At 40.5% G+C, this 20,783-nt stretch overlaps 1 protein-coding gene across 2 annotated transcripts in view; it reads left to right on the top strand.

The window, feature by feature from the left end:
* Positions 1 to 14,396, top strand: part of NRDE2 (NRDE-2, necessary for RNA interference, domain containing) — a 70,109-nt gene extending 55,713 nt beyond the window's left edge. The window contains exons 10-14 of one of the 2 annotated variants that reach the window (XM_054026194.1): positions 1,062 to 1,445; positions 3,007 to 3,935; positions 5,901 to 6,039; positions 12,562 to 12,633; positions 13,359 to 14,396. In XM_054026194.1, the coding sequence (XP_053882169.1) occupies positions 1,062 to 1,445; positions 3,007 to 3,935; positions 5,901 to 6,039; positions 12,562 to 12,633; positions 13,359 to 13,484 (1,650 nt within the window). In that variant the 3' untranslated portion in view covers positions 13,485 to 14,396. Of the gene's footprint in view, positions 1 to 1,061; positions 1,446 to 3,006; positions 3,936 to 5,900; positions 6,040 to 12,561; positions 12,634 to 13,358 lie in introns of those variants that run through there. The other variant, XM_054026195.1, reaches the window with a different exon arrangement.
* Positions 14,397 to 20,783: the final 6,387 nt, after the last annotated feature.

The raw sequence follows: 20,783 nt of genomic DNA, 5'->3' as shown, positions 1-20,783 counted from the left end.
CTCTCTGTTTCTCCCCTCCCACATCCCACTCCCACTTCCACATACATCCCACCTCATTGCTTGCCATTGCATTTCTACAGAGGAACAGACACATAGACAGTAACTCAATCACTTATGTTTCAGTAAAGTTCAAGTGTCGGACTGGTTCTGTGTTGTATTTGCATATCTGTCCTGTGGGCTCTTTTGTCTGACTTTGGGCAAGTCATTTGACCTCTCTGTTCCTTTTTTTTTTGCTCATCTGTAAAATGGAAGTCTTGTGAGATTTAATCTTTATAAACGTTCTGAGATGCACTGTACAGTGGTTAATAAAATCTGCATTTAGAAAAAAAGACTTCCTTATTAAATGAGCAAACTGAAAGACCATTTTGCTGCCTGAAAGTTGACCACTTATAAAATAAGCATCTGACTTGAGAACATGGGGAAAAAACAAACTAACAAAAAGTAAATAATCACCCAGAGTAGTTAGTTATTTTATATAAGATACTATATTCTTACACTTAGATTGCAAGCTCTTTGGGGCAGTGACAGTCTGTTATATGTTTGTTCAATGACTAACACAATGGGGTCTTGGGCTCTACGCACTACTGGGATACATGTAATCAATTATAATTTTATTATAGAACCAGGAGAAATAAGTAAAACTGAAACCCATGCAAATAGAGAGAGGAAAGTTAGATTTTTAGACAAAGAAAATATAGTTAGAATAAGTGATCAGACATCAGCATCAAGGTAAAGACAAGTAAAACAATATAAGGAATAATTTAAAAATTATTCCTTTTGGACCCCTGTATATAAGTTTCTTGAAGAGGTCATTGGAGATCCTGCAATCCTTTCAGTAATCCAGAACTGTAGAAGTCTATTATCTGCAGATTGGGCCCGCAGCCTTCTCTGGAAGGGGGCTATTACTCGTCTAATTTGCCTTGTTTTTCTTAATTCGAATCAAGTTCCATCACCATTTCATATTCATTTTTGAAAATATTTAACTCAGAAAGCTGCTTGATAAATTATAGACTTATTTGGTTGAATTATAATTAAATTAACTATTTTATTCCTTTTTCTAGGTATTGTTTGATGATCTTGGGCCATCTTTAATCAGACTTTCTAGTCCAGATCTTCAGTTTCAGCTGCTATACTCATTTCTGCAATTTGTGGGAGTCCCATGTGGGTGTAGTCTCTTTCCTTCAAATCTCTATATCGCTATGGATGAGAACAATATTTTTGACACTGGGCAGTCTGAAAAGCCACTGACTTCTTTTGACTCACTGCTTTCTGGAGTCAATAGTATTGGCCATATGGACACAATGACCAGAGGGAGACAGCGCATGGGACACTGTAAGGAAGGAGAGGAGTTCATACAGAATGTCTTTCATTTAATATTGCCGTTGTTTTCAGGAAAGGAAAAGTCACACCTTTCTGTCTGTTGGCTACAATATGAAATCTCAAAGGTAATTAAGTATTTGTGCACTGTCTCTCAGTGTGGCTTATAGTTTTATTGTGTACATTTTTTATACCATTAAAATAAGCAACATTAAGATAAAGTGGAGGTTGAGCACTCAAACGTCAGGAAAAGCTATAGTTAAGGTGGTGTACTCAGCTTTAACTCTGTTCACTTATGCATATATATCACAATAGTCTATAATTACACAATAACATGTTATTCTTTGAAAAATAGTATATTTTTTCTACATTCTTAGATACATTACATTGTCTATTACTGTGTAATACTTTGTGTATGCTAGAGAGAGTCCATAAGCGGTGGTTATACAAGATGCATAGTTAGTGAGGCAAGAGCTCCTATGAAATCTAATCTACCAAGGCATTTTGTATAATACTTAGCTGGGTGCCTGAATGATATGGTACCCGAGTACTTAACAAGGAAACTCGCTACTCACATTACATTGTTGAAAAAATAGTATAGTATCATTTGGAAAGTAGAATCTGATCATGTAATTCAGTTTTAATTCTACTAGCCCATGATTGTGTCTGATTGTATAGAGCAATGTTTTCTCAACCATTTCAGGTTGGTGACCCCTTATTCAAAGTAAAAAAAAAAAAAAAAAAAAATTTTTTTTTTACAATCCCCTTTAAATTTATTATAAGAATAAAAAATGTATCAATAAGAATGATGAACCTGTATATAATTGAAGTGGGCATTCACCCACGAAAATTATGCTCCAATACATCTGTTAGTCTTTAAGGTGCCACAGGACTCTTTGTTGCTTTATATAAATCGGGTATATTTTTGGGTGGTTGACAAATACTGGGACAGAGGAAAGAGTTTCTTTGCTTTAAATGGTAATAACATTTTCAGCACTTTGCAAAGTCTTCCCAAATTGCCTGTCATGAAATACTAATGTGGGTGGAATGCATGTGAAGGCAGCTTGATAGGGAGTGGTATTCACCTGCAGTAAACAGATCTGACACTTGGCAAAGGATTCAGTCTTTTTTAGGCCTACAAAGGGGTTTTTAGCCTCTGGTGTAGCTTCACCAGTGAAGGAACTACTGCAGATCCCTAGTTGTAGGTAGGATGCATTGGTATATCTTATCGCAGTTTTAAACCATAGTAAAGCACATTGGTAAGTAATGGGTTTACACTCTCACTCTGAGTCTACGATAGAGGCTTGCAGCAGTGTAGCTGCACTGGTGGCTAAAAATCCTGGTGTGGAGAAGGCCTCAGTTTGTTTTTGCTGATTCTCTGTTCCATACAACCACTCCCTGCAGTATAAGTGACATGTGACATGAGCTGGCTGGTGGCCCAGCACGGGGAGGGAAACGGATTAATTTTTTTGTCATGAGAGCGAAGCTAAGGTGGTGAGGGTATTTTTTTCCTCTCGTCCTCCCAGTGGTTGTGCCTATGGGGAATGCTGTTGATGCAGTAATCTTTAATGGGCTAGTGATGCTGAAGAATACAGAAATAGAACAATGAACCCAAATACAACTGTGGGTTGGGTGGTTTTTTTTTTTTTTTTCCCCCTCCAAATTTTATTCTGTCAATTTTACATGCAGGTTGTTCAGTGTCTCCAAGCAAAAAACAAGAAGAAACTGAAGTCACAGGGAAAGAAAAGCAAAAAACTAGCCAAGAATCTCCTTAAGGCATCTGAAAACCGAAACAACCTTTCCCTCTGGAAACTGTATGCTTACTTGGAATGGTTACTTGGCAACACTGAAGATGCTAGAAAAGTGTTTGATACAGCTCTTTGCTTGGCAGGCACTGAAGGAATGAGAAATACCCAACTCTGTAATCTAAGCCTGCTTTATGCTTCACTGGAAGTGGAGCTACTAGAGAGTTTGGAGGAAACCGTTATGTCACGTGCTTTACATATATTGACCAAACTGGCTGAAAGTGGGCCATATGTACCTTATACTGGGCAAGTGCTATCTGTGAATATCTTGAAAGCTCGGAAGGCATATGAGCATGCGTTGCAAGATTATTTAAATGAAAGTCCAGTCTCTAACTGGGATCAGGCCAGCAGTTCTAGCCAGCTGGTTAGTTTAGTTGGTTGTTATGCACTTTTCCAGTATTTGACTGTTGGGATTGATGCTGCTGTATTAATATGTAGACGTATTTCTGAAAAGCTTAAAGGTTCTACTTCACAGAAGTTTGAAAGCATTGGAGAAAATCTTGGCATTCATAATTTCCCCACTGCTCTTGAAGCTGTCACACTCATGCACACAAATTTACTCAGGTACCATATGAAAGTTAGCATTTACCCTTTAAATCCACTGCGAGAGGCACTAACGGAGGCTTTGAAGCTGTATCCTAGCAACCAGTCTCTTTGGAGGTCATATATCCAGATCCAAAGCAAGTCTCACAATGCTAGCAAAGCACGAAGATTTTTTGATAGTGTCACAAGGTCTACTAAGTCCCTAGAGCCGTGGCTGTTTGCAATCCAAGCAGAGGAGATGAGAAAGAAGCTTGTCGAGAATGTTCAGAGGTAATAGAACTCCGGACAGTAATACTGTCCACTTCACTCTTCATCTGTAGCTATCAAATCACTTTACTAAGGAGAGTGGGTACTGTCATTATCTTCAAACCTCAGTTTCCTCATCTGTAAAAGTGGAGAGGGTATTTGTTCAAGATCTCACAGTGAATCAGTGGCAGAATCATGAATAAAATGTAAATCTCCTGACTCTTGTCCCATATTCTTTCTGCTGGATCACACTGCCCTCAAACATTTCTCAAACCACACAAGTGACAGTCTTGTTCTTGAGCTCTCAGTATAGTGAAGTCATAAATTGTAATAGTTTGTGATAAAATGTAAAGGAAGACAGCATGTTGCAATTTAGAACTTGCTGTTGGTTGCAGTCTGGATACTGTATGTTGACTATTGTAACGAGAAGTCTCTTTAAATCAGCAGATGACTAATTATCATAAATATCAGATTAATCTTTGCTCATTGGTGGAAATTTGAGAATAGCCCATGCCTTCTTCCTTCAGACATTAAAAGAGGACAGGGGCAATTCTCAGGTCTTTGATAGTGAGCAAAGAATTGCCTAGTATGCTAGCTGGACTGTTTTAATAAATGAAAAGCCCACAATGCTCATTTTACAGCATCTGAACGCATTAAGTGATTTAATTGGTATCACTGCAGCGCAGAGAGAGATCAAGGAGACCTGGTGCTGTAATGGAGAAGAGATCAAAATATTACAAGCTTTTAAAAAATGGATGATTGCAGCTCTGTGCTGTTGGTGTTTGCCTTTGGTCAGATTACTTTCCCTGCAGTATTTCATTCTTTCCTGGATTAAGTCATCTTTAACCCAGACACCTTTGTGCAGATTGTATTATCCATTTGTATAAATTCCTATTACAGGACAAAGATACAAATGATTAATTATGCATAAAATATGTTGAATGCCCCCACTAATGAGGAATAAGAGGAATTCAATAAATAAAATCTCTGCTCTTTTTAAAGATTCTTTTTAGCCTCTACAAACTCTATTTGCACTTTCAGGTTTGCTAAAGATGTATTTTGGGAAATTTCTAGAGAATAGAAGGAGCTAGCAAAATTGAAGGTCATTAACTTTTTTTTATAGGCTAGTTATAGTTTGTTTATGTGCTAAATGCACCCCCCAGCCTAGTTAGTTGAATGCAAACTTATTCTTAATTTACGTTTTTGTTTTGGCTTTTTAATTCAACCCCCCCCCCCCCCCCCAGACTCCTTTGTGATTCGTTATGGAAACTTGCACCTACAAGTGATTGAGCCTGACTACAGTATTCTTAAATGGTGTCAAAAATATTTAATCTCCGATCATTGATGTTTTTGTGCTGTTTTCAGCATTCTGTGTTAATTACACTATTTTTATTAGTTATTTAAACTATTGTTATTCATACTTCAGTATGTTTCTGAATGCAGAACAGAATGTGCAGAACACATTAGACAATTTAAATATGTTGCGTAATCTTGAGAGCATATGTTGATTTTTTTTTTTTTAAGTGTTACAGTTGTTGATGTTGCTAAAAGCTTTGTTTTATTTACTTCTAACATATAGGCTAAAATGTCTGAAGAATAGTAATGTGTCATGCTGGGTAAAAACTAGAATCCATAGGTGCCCTCAGGTTACATTGAATTAGGATATTATAACCTAGAAAAAATGATAATTTTTCTCAACTCTGAGTTTAGAGTGATAATTATTTTGATATGCCGGACGTCCTTTCCACAAAGAAAAATAAATACCTCATTTTTTTTGTTGGTTTATATATTAAAATGCCAGTTGGACCAGCATATATTCCAATTCAGTTTAATATGAGAGCACTAAATGTTAACAGAGAAAGCAGCATGAGGTTCCTAATACATTTGTGCAATTTTCTGTGGAATGGAAGCAGTAAAATTACTCTCGCCTTCTTGTATAAGGATACAGTTGTTTACCTCATGTATATATTGTTTGCTTTTCTGTTTCAGAGTAGATGTTGGAGAAATACATTCAACAATTCCTGAAACTGGGTTAACAAATCGGATCAAAGCTCTATTTGAACATGCAATTCAGAGTGAAAATGGTGCCCATTGTCCATTGCTGTGGAGAATGTATTTGAACTTTCTGGTGAGATTAGAACAGTGTTTGGGCTTAATTTTATTATATTTACCATATTTGGAATTTCTGGTTAACAGTGGGCACTATATGGTATGGGTGGGTTGAAAGATGCTTACATTTATCATTTTGAAGTTTGGTGCACATGTTAGTCATATCAGTTCCTACAGAAGGGAATATTTGAGGAAATGCAGGGATTCTCAACCTTTTTCTTACTGAAGCTCACCCCAACATGCTATAAAAACTCCACTGCCCACCTGTGTCACAACTGTTTTTCTGCATGTAAAAGCTGGGGCCTGTAGCAAGCAGGGCAATTGTCCAGACCCCTGCAAAGCTCAGTTGCTCAGGCTTTTATATGCAGAAAAACAGTTGTTTTCTGCAGCTTTGGTGTTTTTCAACTTCAGCCCCAGGCAGTGGGAAAGTGGGGCTCCGTGCTTCAGCTCCAGGCAGCGGGGCTCGGGACTCTGGCCCCTGTGGGGCAGTGGGTCTTGGCAGACCCCCTAAGACCTGTTTGCAGCCCCCCCAGTTGAGAACTGCTGATTTAAACTGTGTTGGTTTAGTGAAGAGTTGTAATGTCCTTGCAACATAGTTTTAGCAAGTAAGAGATACTAAGTAGTATTACTGTTTGCTTATGGCAGTGGCCACAATGTGGTAGGCATTTTTCAGACATTCAGGAATGGACTGTCCCTGTTATGGAGCTTGCAGTTTAAAGATAGGTTGACAGAAGTTAAGGAAAGAGGAAGAACAAATAGGAAAATTATAGAAGTCAACTCCGTTTATTTTAGATAGCACAGCGGATAAGGATCTTTAAGGTCTTGAAGATTAAGCTGTAGCTGCTTTACTAGCTATATGCGATAATTATGGTTATGTCTCCATTAGATTTTGTTTTTGTTGGTAAAGTCAAAATGGAAATGTCTGCTGAGGTGGCCATTGTGGGCTGGGCACTTCTTTATAAAAAGTTTCATCCCGTTTTCTATTTTGAAAGTGATCAGATCTCTGAGCCCCTCTTGTATCATTTCTCTAAATCAGGGTATCTCAAACTGGGTTCCACGAGGGTATTCCAAGGGGTCTGCGAGTCATGTCCAGGGCCACCGGCTACGCTGGTCAATTCCTCCCCCTCCCTCCCAGTGCCTCCTGCATGCCAGAGAACAGCTGTTCAGCGGTGTGCAGGAGATGCTGGGAGGGAGGGGGAGGAGCGGAGATGGGGCGCGCTCATGGGAGGTGGCAGGAAGAGGGGCAGGGGTGGAACAGGGACTGGAAGAGGTGGGGCAGGGATTGGGCCTAGGGGGAAAGGATGGATTGGGGGCAGGGCCTGGGGCTGAGCAGGGAGCTTGGGGGTCCGTGAAAAATTTAAAATCAAAATGAGGGTCCACAGTTGCTAAAGTTTGAGAACCGCTGCTCTAAATGTTCCATTCCCCAGCTTTTTGGATCAAGTTTTTCAGAAAAGGAAGATAAAGGGGGGCTTTTTTATTCTGAACTTAACCCATGGGTAAGCTGGACTGGTTTCCAGCTAAACATTTGTCAGTGCTCAATGAGGCCCTGGGCTTTGGCATGAGCTGGCACCTGGTCTGCCAGTGTCACATCCCCAACGCTAAACAAAAATTGGTTTGACATTTGTACCATGTGTGTCTGAATGATAAAAATGCTACCTATGATAAAATGTAATCCTTACACTTTCACTTGTGGAAGAGTTATTGGTGTCAGATGAGAATAAGACGCAATAATAATTCTTCACCTAACATCGATGGCACCAAAAAGCTTCTTGAGGGGTAAAACCAATTATTTAGTAATGTTCAGCTCTGCAGATATTACCACTTAAAAGTAAATGTTATGTCTGTCCAATGTCACCAGAAAGTCCTGTAGATCTTATCAGATCTTGAGATTTGTTTAGTTCATTCAGTCTTAAGTATTTTCGACAAGGTCTTTCTCCATCTTTAACAGAATCAGTAATTCAGTTGGATTTTGAATCAGTATTCCCCTTCCCCTAAAATCCCATTTATTCTTTAAGAAAGAATTAGAGGCAGAATGATATTTTGAGAGCTGTTTGCAGAACAACAGCAGATGTAAATTTTAGTGCTCAGTTGTGACAACTAAATGAAGTGTGTTGCTATCTAGCATTTGTAAATCTCACCATGCAGTATAAAAGGTTTAGTGACCCAAAAGAACCCAATCGGTATCTACAAATAATATTTCATCTATGTGAAATAGAAATCCTACACTTCAGCATGAAACCTGTTGATCTTAATAGAATCATTAATGTATTGAAACCAAGTGAAAATGTTAAATCACTTACAGTTGAAAAATCTCTTGCTCCTTGAAGACCCCAAGGAACTTTGTAAATTGTTGGTGTAGGAAGGCATTGTTTAGATCTAGATTTACCACAGAGTTTCCTTTACATAAAGTTATTTTCAAACCTGGTCAATTCAAACTATTCCCTTTGTAAGAAACTATTAAAATCTTTACATATAAATGATGACCAAATAATGAGACCAGCCATCTAATGCACTCAAAACTGTTTTAAAGCTCTGTGCTGCTGGTGTGTTCTGTACTTTCCCCATCAGATATCCAAGCTGGCATTTCTAGGAAGAGGATTTACCTTCCTTTACCTAGGTGCCGTCAGAGGTTCTGATGAGCAGCCCCCTCTTGGCCACTCATCAGACTGCTGTGAGGGGATTCAGCTGCTAGATCCTGTTTGTTCAGACTCCGGAGGCTTAAAACAGAGCCCAGGCATAGTGAACAGGGACAGTCTTACAGCCTCTGAGCATGCTCTCAGGGTGCAGATCTTCTGTCATCCCCACTGAGATCACACAGCCCACTGCCCCATCATTGGAACCGGTGCTTAGCTATCAATCTCCCCTTGTAGTTTGAACCTACCCTTTCCCAGAACGCCACTCAGAAGTGTGAGCCTTCTGGTTTACTACTTCCAGAGGGGCTCGTGGTAGATGTAACTGTTAAATGCACAGAATTCTAAAGCATTCTTTACTAAAGCACAAGATATACACAAAGTACAGATCATCTAGAAAACAACAAACAACCTGAAAATAATGCTCACTTTAGTTCATCCTTCCTTTGGGAGTTCTTGGGGACCCATCTGTGTTCAGATAGGCAGGGCTTCCCCTTCCTACTCAGGTTCCTGCAGCAACTTTTCATATCTTGTGCTGGTGGTGATTGTTGAAATTGCATTTACATAGACGTTCCAGTGTACGCAACTTAACCATTTAATAACTGAGGGAAAGGCATTGTGCAAGTCCATGAGGAAACCAGGCAGCCCTTGCTGATGGATGCAGCCTGCAAGTATATGATCTACATCTTCTTGGCCACAGTGCCAATGGGGGGAGTCATGAAGGCCCTACTTATAGTCACTAGAAGTATATCTTATCACTCAATCTGAAGCAATTGAGCTTTGCCCACAGATGGTGCGGAAAGTCAAAACCAGGGGACTGGACTGTTGGATCTGTCATGAGATAGGCACTAGCTATGTTGGAAGCTTGTTCTTCGCCACCTAGTATGTTGCTTGCAGGTGACATCGAGGTTCCTTAAAAGGAATTGTCCAAATTGGGTGCCTTGAGCTAAAATGGTAGATTGGTGGATCACTCTGTAAACAGTGATGGACCCAGATTCTGTAAGGTGACTTGTCAACTGATGTCAGAAGGGGCAGGACCGGCAGCCAAGCCAGGTTGGTTGGTCTCATGGTACCAGTTATATACATAGTTTAATTCAGCTGCATATCCACTAGTCCTATGTGAGAGGGGCTAAGCCACATTGGGTAGCAATATTCTTCTACAGAATAGCACAAGGAAAGCCCAGAACTTTTTAGTGACTTCGCATTGGCTCCCTTGTTTGAACCAGATAACTGGCTGATCAGGATGTTTCTTGTCTTTATTTGCAGTGAGGTCTTGGTAAGGTGTTCCTTGCATGTCCAGGTGTGGCCCAGTGTGACATCTAGATACACAGACATTAGGTCGTTGTCCAGTCTGAGTCCATTCAGGAAGATGTTGAGCTGTTCGTTGGCCTTATGTATGGTTTAGATGCAAACAGCTGGAAACGGTCTTTGACACTTACTTTGAGTCTCCATTTTTTTACAGTAGTGGGCCAATTTTCTCATCTCTGCATGGAAGACTTTGTCTAGGTGACTGAAATCCTGGTCCTGCACTGCCAGACAGATGTTGTCTGCATAGATAAAAGGCCTGGCTGTGGTGTAGGGAAGGTCATTTGTGAAGAGGCTGAAAAGTGTCAATGCTAGAACTGAGCCTGAGGTATACCATTGTTTTGGTGGTCTCTCAGCAGCAGTTCCACACCTCTGACAGCCCGTCATGGTAGGGCCAATAACATTTTGCACCTTAAGACTATATGGCAGATCGTGTTATATGCAGCAGCAAGGTCTAGGAATACTGCACCTGTCTTCTGCCTGGTCTGGAAGCCATTCTTGATGTAGGCAGTGAGTGCCAGCACTTGACCACAGGTACTGTGGTTTGGTCTGAAACCTGCTTGATCTACACTCAGGATAAGGGGTGGGAGCAATTCTCTGAATGATAAGCCTTTCAGGTAATTTGTACACAAATCTTAACAAAGAGATTGGGTTGTGGTAATATGCTGCAACTCAATTGCCTTTCTCAGGTTTTGGCAAGACTGTTTATTACCTTTGGTCCTGTGCAAGATCTTAAGCTTTTTATTCTTCTAGATGACTCTTGCATCTAATTCTAGATGTCTCTTCTAGATGACTCTTGATAGCAAAATGGTTACTCAGTGTTTGCTAGTTTTTCCCAGGCTCTTCAGGAATTCAGCTGAGATATTACCAAGCCCGTAGCTTCATGTGTTTTCAGTGTTCTGATCGCCCTTTCTGTTTCATCTGTGGCAAAAGGCTGAAGTCTTCAGTTTTAGGTATACACTGTTTCTAGTGCCATCACTATTTCTTCATCTCTCCTTCAAACTTTTTGTCCTTATCTGCCTTTGCAACATTTATCAGGTGGGTAGCAATGTTGTTTGGAGAGAGTGGGTGTTGGCACTATCCTGGAGGTTGCTGAGCAGCACCAAGTTTTCTGATTAATGCCCTGGCTTTGGCTGGATCTCAGGGTGTTTAGTTCTATGTTAACCTGCTCTCCTCTCTTCTAGAAATATTCAAGCTGTCTCAACATGTGTGGTGATGTCTGGATCACGACTTTCTTCATACTGATTGAGGCGTTCTCCATGCTCCTTATCTAGATAGAGAATGTAGACATTATAACAACCTCTTGGAATTGACGTGATGAAAGCTTTAGAAATGGCTCTTGTAAATAGCACATAAGATTCTTCAGTAAAGATAATGTGCTATAAAACTGGGCCAATTTGCTCTTAAGTTCCAGCAAGGTTTTTTGTTGGCGCTTACAGTAGGTGTGGATACTTGGTGAAAGTGGCTAAAGATCTCAAATCACTCAACTCCTGTCCTTTTAATCACTGTCTAGTCTCTGTCAGGTCACCTCAAATCCTTATCAGGTGACTTTGTCGCCAGGTGCCCTCTTCAGGCTCCCACCCAGAAGTGGTTTGTCAATCTGTTGTCAGTTATATTTATATTTGAATAGAGGATCATCCCGAGTTAATGAACCTTTATTGTCAGCCCTGTATCACTCCCCCGTGGGATTTTTGTCCATTATGGAGGCAAAAGTACAACAGAGGAAACATCTACCCCCAGATATTCAAAATAGAATTTGCAGTCTGCTAAACATAGAGAGCTCATAATCTCACACAGAATTTATAAATTGTATAGCTAGACCTGCCAAATTTTTCACAGATGCGAAGTTAATTTTTGCAAACAAAAGGGTCTACATTTTCAAGAAGACCTCAACCCTTTCTCCTGCTGTGTGTGAGAAACTATGTGCACTATCATTCCTATGCACATTTTTGTGGGCTTATCGCTTTTGTAGGCAGGTGATAGAATTTGCCCTTTATAAAATGCAAATATTGTTGTGCATGTAAATATTATTACTTGCGTACAAATTGCAGTATACTAACATTGTATGGACAAATGGAGGGCACTTCTTAGCAAATTTAGAATTGAGGAAACTCTGGAAATGGAACAATTAGATATTCTAGTTTTTTAAGGAAAGAGAAAAGTTAAGATGACAGAGTATTTAGAAATTAGCAGGAAAAGATAGTATAGCTCAGTTGCTAATGTACTTGCCTTGGAGCCCTGGTCTTCCATGCTAGGAGTTGCTTAATGCTAACATCTGACTGCGGTATTAGAGTAGTGCTGTCCTGCAAATGAAGTCAAACAGGTTCTTTCTGTCATTCTTTGATGTGTTTCTGTTTCACTCTGCCACTTGTGAGTTATGAAGGGCCAACTCCTAACTCATAAAGGCATTGCTCATATCATAGTCCATTAATATAATATACCATATTACATATATGCCTATTATACAATCTGTTTGTAAAGGACTCCTCACCAGGGAAACTCTGTCTGAACTTTTGCGTGGTAGTTTCTCTGCTTCTAAGAAGACACAAAATATCACTTCAGCAGCCACAATTTATTTGAAATATGGATTTTTCCCCCCCTCACAGTTTTCTCTAGGAAATAAAGAAAGGAGCAAAGGACTGTTTTATAAAGCCCTTCAGAACTGTCCCTGGGCAAAGGTAAGTTTGTTTTTTTTTTTTTTTTAATTTAAGTTGGTCATCAAGAAATGAAGATTTTTATATTTAGAAATAAATTTGAAAAGTTTAGGATGTAATTAGCCATGATACATATGTGGAAAAAGAATGAAATCTGAGGGAACTCTTACTAAAGATTGTAAGTAGATTACAAAAGATACTAAAGATTGACTACAAATGAGAGGTGAATTTGCAGGGCAAACAATAAATAAATAAAGTGGCCAGTGGAGTTTTCAGTTTCATAAGTTGAGGAATCGTATTGTATAAATCATGGAGACGATCCCCCTCCCTGTGACCCTGGAGAGATGGTGTTTTGAGTTCCGTGTTTAATTCTGAGCACTTCAGTAGCAGAAATATGTAGAAGACAAATTAGAAGGAATTCAGAGATAGCAGAAAATAAATAAATTGGTGAGTACCTATGACTCCCATTGAAATTAAAAGGAGCTTCAAGAACTTCAGCACATTTCAGACCCTACATTTGGTTGCTAATAAAAGAAATATAGTTTTAGAAACAGAAGAGACCTAGTCATTTATAGTCCATACCCCTGACTACAGGATTGCCACCCTATCTTGATTTTTTTTTCTATGTATGCTGAAATGCTGGTTGCATCTGCTAGTTGTATGTACTCCTTTCTGTCTAGTCCCTCTTTCTTGAACAGAAAGATGGCTGAGTAAATGTTTTTTTTTTTTTTTTTTAATTGTATTCATAGGTGCTGTATATGGATGCAATAGAGTATTTTCCAGATCAACTGCAAGAGACCCTAGATCTAATGACTGAAAAAGAATTGAGAGTAAGGGTACCTATAGAAGAACTGGAATTGCTACTGGAAGATTAAAAGAAGATGGTGAAAGAACATCATCAACAAAAAAGAAAAAGAAAAAACAAGCAAAAAAGGGAATGTTGATGTCCAAAAGTCTGTCTTCAACTATTATCTTTGACTGGGACTTCAATGGACTATGCACATATTTTTCTTACTAAGAATAATGTGTTAAAAACTTTACTATTACTATGCCACAGTACTAGCTGTAAATATCCTAGAATTTGTTCCTCATCTTGTAGTGGGCTGCTTTACACATGTAAATACATCTGTTTTTCTGGAAAGTACAGCAAAATCCACAAAATGATACTTACCGATAATTAATTGGCTATTGGACCCCACCTACAACTCATATGCTACAGTTTAATACAGCCATTCCCTTGAATTCAGTGGAATGTCAAGACATGCCTACTACAATTTGCTAGGCAGCACAGGAAGTAAACATCTGCCAAATGTACCCTTTACAATCTGCTGCTGTCAACAGGCTATATACATGCACACTAAGCAAGACATATTTATAAATATCCACATATGTTCCAGTATCTTGCTCTCTGTACAAAACAAGAAGATAAGTAAAACTCTTGAAAAAATACCCAAACAGTTAGCTCAATTGATAAACTGTTAAATGCCAAAACTTGTTTGACAAGGTATCAGTTTTGTCTTTGCATGTGTAATGATATGGCAATTCTAATGTAAATATTTATTAAAACATACTTAAATATTTTAATCTAGTGGAACTTGGATTTTTTATTTTTTAAATGTTAATTTTGGTGAGGAAAATGTATTCATCTTTATTTTTAATATCTAGATCTTTTCTAGCAGCAAGTTTTTGTTTTGTTTTAAATATGCAAGCTATTATAATTAACTTCCCTGTACTCCCAACATACACTGGGTAATTGTCATGAGAGAAATAAATGGTAATTCTGTTTTGAGGTGCTCCTTCCTAAGGTGAATACTCAGGATATTAAACTGTTTATAGCAATTCTGTACTTTACAGACTACTCGCCACTGATATAAGATGGAATATGGCAACTGTTTAACAGTACATTGCATGTTTTTTCCACTTCCCACCATAAACAAATGTGCAGTGTTACTATGTTCAGGTGAAAATAAATAGGGAATTTAGTTATATAGAAAGTGCTAAAATATGAACAAGACACTGGATTTCGCATCCTTGTTGTTAAGACTGGAAGTGATGAGGATCTCAGTTTTCATCTGTGAAAGAAACTACCTCCAACAGCAGAGCCCTTCAATATCATATGGGGTATTGGTTTTGTATTAACTCTGAAGGAAGAATGCGAGCTTCTCAAAAGTAGTAACGGACTTATTAGATAAGGGAAATGCGGTGGACCTAATATACCTTGATTTCAGTAAAGCGTTTGATACTGTACCACACGAGGAATTATTGGTTAAACTGGAAAAGATGGGGATCGATATGAAAATCCAGAGGTGGATAAGGAACTGGTTAATGGGGAGACTGCAGCGGGTCGTATTGAAGGGTGAACTGTCAGGTTGGAGGGAGGTCACCAGTGGAGTTCCTCAAGGTTCGGTTTTGGGACCCATTTTATTTAATCTATTTATTACTGACCTCAGAACCAATTGTAGGAGTGGGCTGATAAAGTTTGCGGATGACACAAAGCTGGGAGGTATTGCCAATTCGGAGGAGGATCGGGACATTCTGCAGGGAGACTTGAATGACCTTGTGAATTGGAGTATCAGAAATAGGATGAAATTTAATAGTGAAAAGTGTAAGGTGATGCATTTAGGGATGACTAACAACAATTTTAGTTACAAGCTGGGGACGCATCGGTTAGAAGTAACGGAGGAGGAGAAAGACCTCGGGGTCCTTGTAGACCGCAGGATGACTGAGTCGACAATGTGATGTAGCGGTGAAAAAAGCCAATGCGGTCTTGGGATGCATTAGGCGAAGTATATCTAGTAGGGATAAGGAGGTGCTGCTTCCGTTGTACAAGGCACTGGTGAGACCTCATTTGGAGTAGTGTGTGCAGTTCTGGTCTCCCATGTTTAAAAAAGATGAACTCAAACTGGAACGGGTACAGAGAAGGGCCACTAGGATGATCAGAGGAATGGAAAACCTGTCGTATGAAAGGAGACTCGAGGAGCTCGGGTTGTTTAGCCTGACCAAACGAAGGCTGAGGGGGGATATGATTGCTCTCTTTAAATATATCAGAGGGATAAATACCAGGGAGGGAGAGGAATTATTCCAGCTCAGTACTAATGTGGACACGAGAACAAATGGATATAAACTGGCCGTGGGGAAGTTTAGGCTTGAAATTAGACGAAGGTTTCTGACCGTCAGAGGGGTGAAATATTGGAATAGCCTTCCGAGGGAAACGGTGGGGGCGAAGGACCTGTCTGGTTTTAAGATTAAGCTAGGTAAGTTTATGGAGGGAATGGTTTAATGGGATAACATGATTTTAGTCAAAGGAACAGCATGCCATGGCAGGTAAATAATATAATGGCTAATGAGGGTCAGGCTGGAGAATCTTGCCTACGTGTTCGGGGTTTTACTGATCGCCGTATTTGGGGTCAGGAAGGAATTTTCCTCCAGGGTGGATTGGCAGAGGCCCTGGAGGTTTTTCGCCTTCCTCCGCAGCATGGGGCAGGGATTGCTAGCTGGAGGATTCTCTGCTAATTGAAGTCTCTAAACCACAGGATTTGGGGACTTCAACAGCAGAGTCGAGGGAAAGGTTAGGGACGGCTTTGTGGCCTGCATCATGCGGGAGGTCAGACCAGATGATCATAATGGTCCCTTCTGACCTTAAATTCTATGAGTCTATGAGTCTAATCACTTATACTTATCTCTGCAGCAATAAGATATACCACAGAGGGCTCCTGTCCAGCTCAACCCTGCTCAGCTGATGAGATCTGTTAGCATTGCAGCACAGGCTGTTAAGTCCATTTTAGTTTGCATTGTAATTCATTTATCCATCGTGTGTACTTATTTTGAATATAGTAGGGCATTTGCAGATGTTTGACCATGTTCTTAAATTTTATAATACTTCTGTAGCAGTTTTTACTGAAGATCTAAAATTGCTTTACGTAGTAAATTTAGTCTCATCGCTCTGATTAAGTGTAAGTATGGCCACCTTTTTGTTTCAAAATTAATGGATTCAATGATATTTTTCTTTTTAAAAAACCCATTACTTCTAAAACCCCAGTTTCATGTGAGTCTGAGAGATGGCAGGAACACTCAAATTAGAGCTAGCAGCTTGTTGCTGGGTGGTAGGTGAAGAAAGAGAGGTCAGACTTAACTTCTTTGTTTCTTTGATGGGTCAAAAATTGAATCACTCATTCTCTGTTCCCCTTTGAGATGTGGCCAATGGTAGGGGTGTAGAAGAGGATCTGGCCATGCCTAGGCTCTGCCCACCCTTGGAGGTCTGTTTTTGCTTTGCCACATTGCTTTGCTTTTTCTCCCACGGGATGGGGAAGTCCATGGAGCTCCTGCTCTATATTATTCTCCACCTCTCTCCCTACATTGATCCTCTTGCTCACGCTTGTCCATTTTCTCTCCTCCTAGCTCACTTTACTGTGCCCCCTCCTCTCCCAGCACCAGAGCTAGAACGTTTGTGTGGTTTCATGGGTCTCATTTCTCATGCATAAGAGCAAGTCATTGACTCCACTCCCCCCTCAGAGAAGTGTAAGCAGGTTGGGGGTGGTGGGTGCAGGCCCATTTCCCCAGACCCTTTTCTCCGCACCTGAAGAATAAGAGCAGCAGTAGTGGCTGGCTGGCCCCCAATTCCATGAACTTTCTGTACAATGCTGTATGCAAATGTAATGCCATTCCTTATTCATACATGATATTTCCCCTGTTTATATATCTGAGTTAGCCCTCTTAACCCAGTTTCAACCTGGTAGCTCATGTTCAGTTGGTTAGGCACCATGACCCTAAATCTATTTTAGAGTCACTGCTTTCCAAGATACAGTTCCCCATTCTGTAAGTGTGACCTACGTTCTGTGTCCCTTTTAGTTTGGCTGTATTAAAACACATGTTCAAGTGAGCCCATCTTATTATGTGATTCAGATTGCTTTGTAAAACTCCCCTGTCCTTTGTTACCATTTCACCAATTTTAGTGTCGTCTTTAGCAGCAATGGTTTTATATTTCCTTTGAGATTACTGATAAAGATATTGGGTGGCATTGGGCCAAGAACAGATTCCTGCAGAATCCCACTTGAAAAAGCCTCTTGGATGATGGTTTCCCATTTACAATTTACTTTTTGAGATTTGTCCGTATGTGTCAAGGCTGTATCCCCACTTTGAACTTTAGGGTACAAATGTAGGGGTCTGCATGAAAACTTTTAAGCTTACTACCAGCTTAGCTCTGGTCCGCTGCCACCATCCCAAGGCTAGTTCCCTTCCCTGGGAAGCCTTGAGAGACCTTCACCAATTCCCTGGTGAATACAGATCCAAACCCCTTGGATCTAAAACAAGGAGAAATTAACCATTCCCCCTCCTTCCTTTCACCACCTCCTGGTGAATCAAGATCCAACCCCCTTGGATCTTAAAACAAGGAAAAAATCAGGTTCTTAAAAAGAAGGTTTTTAATTAAAGAAAAAGGTAAAAATCATCTCTGTAAAATCAGTATGGAAAATAACTTTACAGGGTAATCAAACTTAAAGAGCCCAGAGGACTCCCCTCTAGTCTTAGGTTCAAAGTACAGCAAACAAAGATAAACACTCTAGTAAAAGGTACATTTACAAGTTGAGAAAACAAAGTAAAACTAAGACGCCTTGCCTGGCTATTTACTTACAAGTTTGAAATAGGAGAGACTTGTTTAGAAAGATGTGGAGAACCTGGATTGATGTCTGGTCCCTCTCAGTCCCAAGAACGAACGCACTCCCAAACAAAGAGCACAAACAAAAGCCCCCCCCCCCCCCGATTTGAAAGTATCTTGTCCCCTTATTCGTCCTTTGGGTCAGGTGTCAGCCGCCAGGTTACCTGAGCTTCTTAACCCTTTACAGGGAAAAGGCTTTTGGAGTCTCTGGCCAGGAGGGATTTTATAGTACTGTACACAGGAGAGCTGTTACCCTTCCCTTTATAGTTATGACAGTATGTAATCCATTTTATGGATTACGTTCCATTGGTATTCCATTGCTATTCTTTATATTGTTAATTTTTTAATCAGAATGCTGTGCAGTTCTAAGTCAACTACCTTACAGAAGTCTTAAGCATACCATGTTCAGAATTACCTTTTATTATTCAGCCTTGTAATTTCAGCAAGAAAAATCAGCTTTGTGTCACAAGACTTATTTTTCCATAAAACCATGCTAATTGTCATCAACTACACTACCATCCTTTAATTTGTTACCAATTGCACCCCGTATAAATCTTTCCATGATTTTGCCTGGGATCAATGTCAGCCTAGCCGGAGGAAAAAAGATATGGGTCACAGAAATATTACATGTCTACTCAGTTTCTGGAAGTGTCCTTTTTCCATATCCCTGACCCTTTGAGTAAGGGGTTAGAGCATCTCTGAGACACCCAACAAGTTCTGCAGCAAAAGCAGGAGAATTGGACTGTATATTCCTGACATTACTAAGATTTTTTTTTTTTAAGCAGATTTTTTATTTTTAAATCTTTCAGCTCATCTTTATCCATCATAAAGCAGCAAGAGAGCGCACAAGCCCAATGTTTACAAATTCCTCTGAGGGACCTCTGTAAGACAAGTCACTCCTCAGGCATATAAAAGGAAAGTTTGGCATCACCCTTGTATTGGCCCCTGCTCCTTCGCCATGCAGAACCCATTGTTCTCATACCTCATTGTCTTGATCTGTATCAGTGAGCCAGGCCCTGCTCCTCCCCTTGTCGTACTGGAGGGTGCCCTAGGCTTGCTGAAGAACTGGAGTAGCAGCAATGGAGTATTAAGCCAGATTCCTCATCTTCCCTCAGCCCATCAGCAGACAGGGAGCAGTGGTAATAGTACGTCTGACAGGACGGAGACCCCAGCTGGAAAAACCAGGAGCAGGGTGAGGAAACCTTTGTCCCACCTCCCAGTCTGAAGAATGGGAGCAGCAGCAATGGCAGCAGGCTGGACCCTTCATGCAGGTACTGACCCCAGCCCTATGGGGGAGGAACTTGGAGGTGGGGGAGGGGGGGGCTGAGCAGTCTCCTTTCTATGCAGCCTCACAGCTGCACCTGGTTCCTCTTTGATTTCTCCCTTTTCTGGAGCAGAGGTGCCTGGTGCAGCAGACTAGATTCTTCTGCATTTTAAGCATGCTCCCATACTGCTCACTCAGCCAGGTTCCTAGGGCATGGACCTACAGAGCCTAGTGCTTATTCAGCCGTGTTTGCAGTATCGGGAGGCTTTAAGTGCCTGAAGCTAAAAGAAGTGGGGGTGGGGGGAACCATCATCCTACAGCACCTCTACTACAAATCGCTCCTCTGCAATCCTGAAACCACAGTAAAAGAAAGAGGCTGTGATAGGAGGGGAAAGGAGGGTCTAGAAATTTGGCAGGGGGGTTCCCCTGGTCTTGGTAACCTGCCCAAATTATGAGCCATTGAAAATCAGGAGCCTGGATAGATAACTGCAAGAAGTTCAAGAGCTGTAGGGAACAGGAGGAAGTTTGAGGAGGACTGCTTAGGGGAAAAGACTGAAGGGAAATGAGATCTGATTCTGTGACTGTCATTTAGTTAATTTAGTAAGATTCATTGCAGTAGTCCAGTTTAAAATCCACCCCTCTCTATTGGGTATAAGCCTGAAGATACAGGATCAGATTCTCAGCTGGTGTGAATTGGTGTAGCTCTATTAGCAACACTGATTTACACCAGCTGAGAATCCAGCCTACTGTGTGAAATACATCCTGAGCCAAATTTTCACCTTCCTTCCATGGAATTGGATATACTGTCAAGTTAATTTTAGTCCCACAACACGACTGTACTTTCCTCTTCAAATAGGCCCTTTCACTGAGAAAAGTGCTTGTGAGCTAGAGCAGTGGTCTCCAAAGTGGGGTGCGCAAGAGGATCCTTGGGGGTGTGCGGCAGAAGCCTTCTCCCCCCCGCCCAGCAGTTTGGGCGGCGCATTTTTTTTTTTTTTTACTTCAGCGCGGCAGGGGTTCGTGCTCAAAATTTTTTTACTGATGGGGTGCGCGACCAAAAAAGTTTGGAGACCATTGAGCTAGAGCATGCAGTGCTTTCTTTTCAGTACCATAAATGTTCCACATTGCTTTGGATTTAAAATACGTAGCTCCACATCTGTGTGATGAACTGTGCCTGGAAGACATAATGGCAAACTGGAGCTTTAATGAACTGGAACTGACTGCTGGAGATTAAGCTGCCCACCATGTAGTGGGTAAATG

This window comes from Malaclemys terrapin, chromosome 4 (assembly GCF_027887155.1).
Source record: "Malaclemys terrapin pileata isolate rMalTer1 chromosome 4, rMalTer1.hap1, whole genome shotgun sequence".
In the NCBI taxonomy this organism is placed as follows: Eukaryota; Metazoa; Chordata; order Testudines; family Emydidae; genus Malaclemys; species Malaclemys terrapin.
The sequence above is the reverse complement of the archived record's forward strand: the minus strand, read 5'-3'. Positions and strand labels throughout refer to the sequence as shown.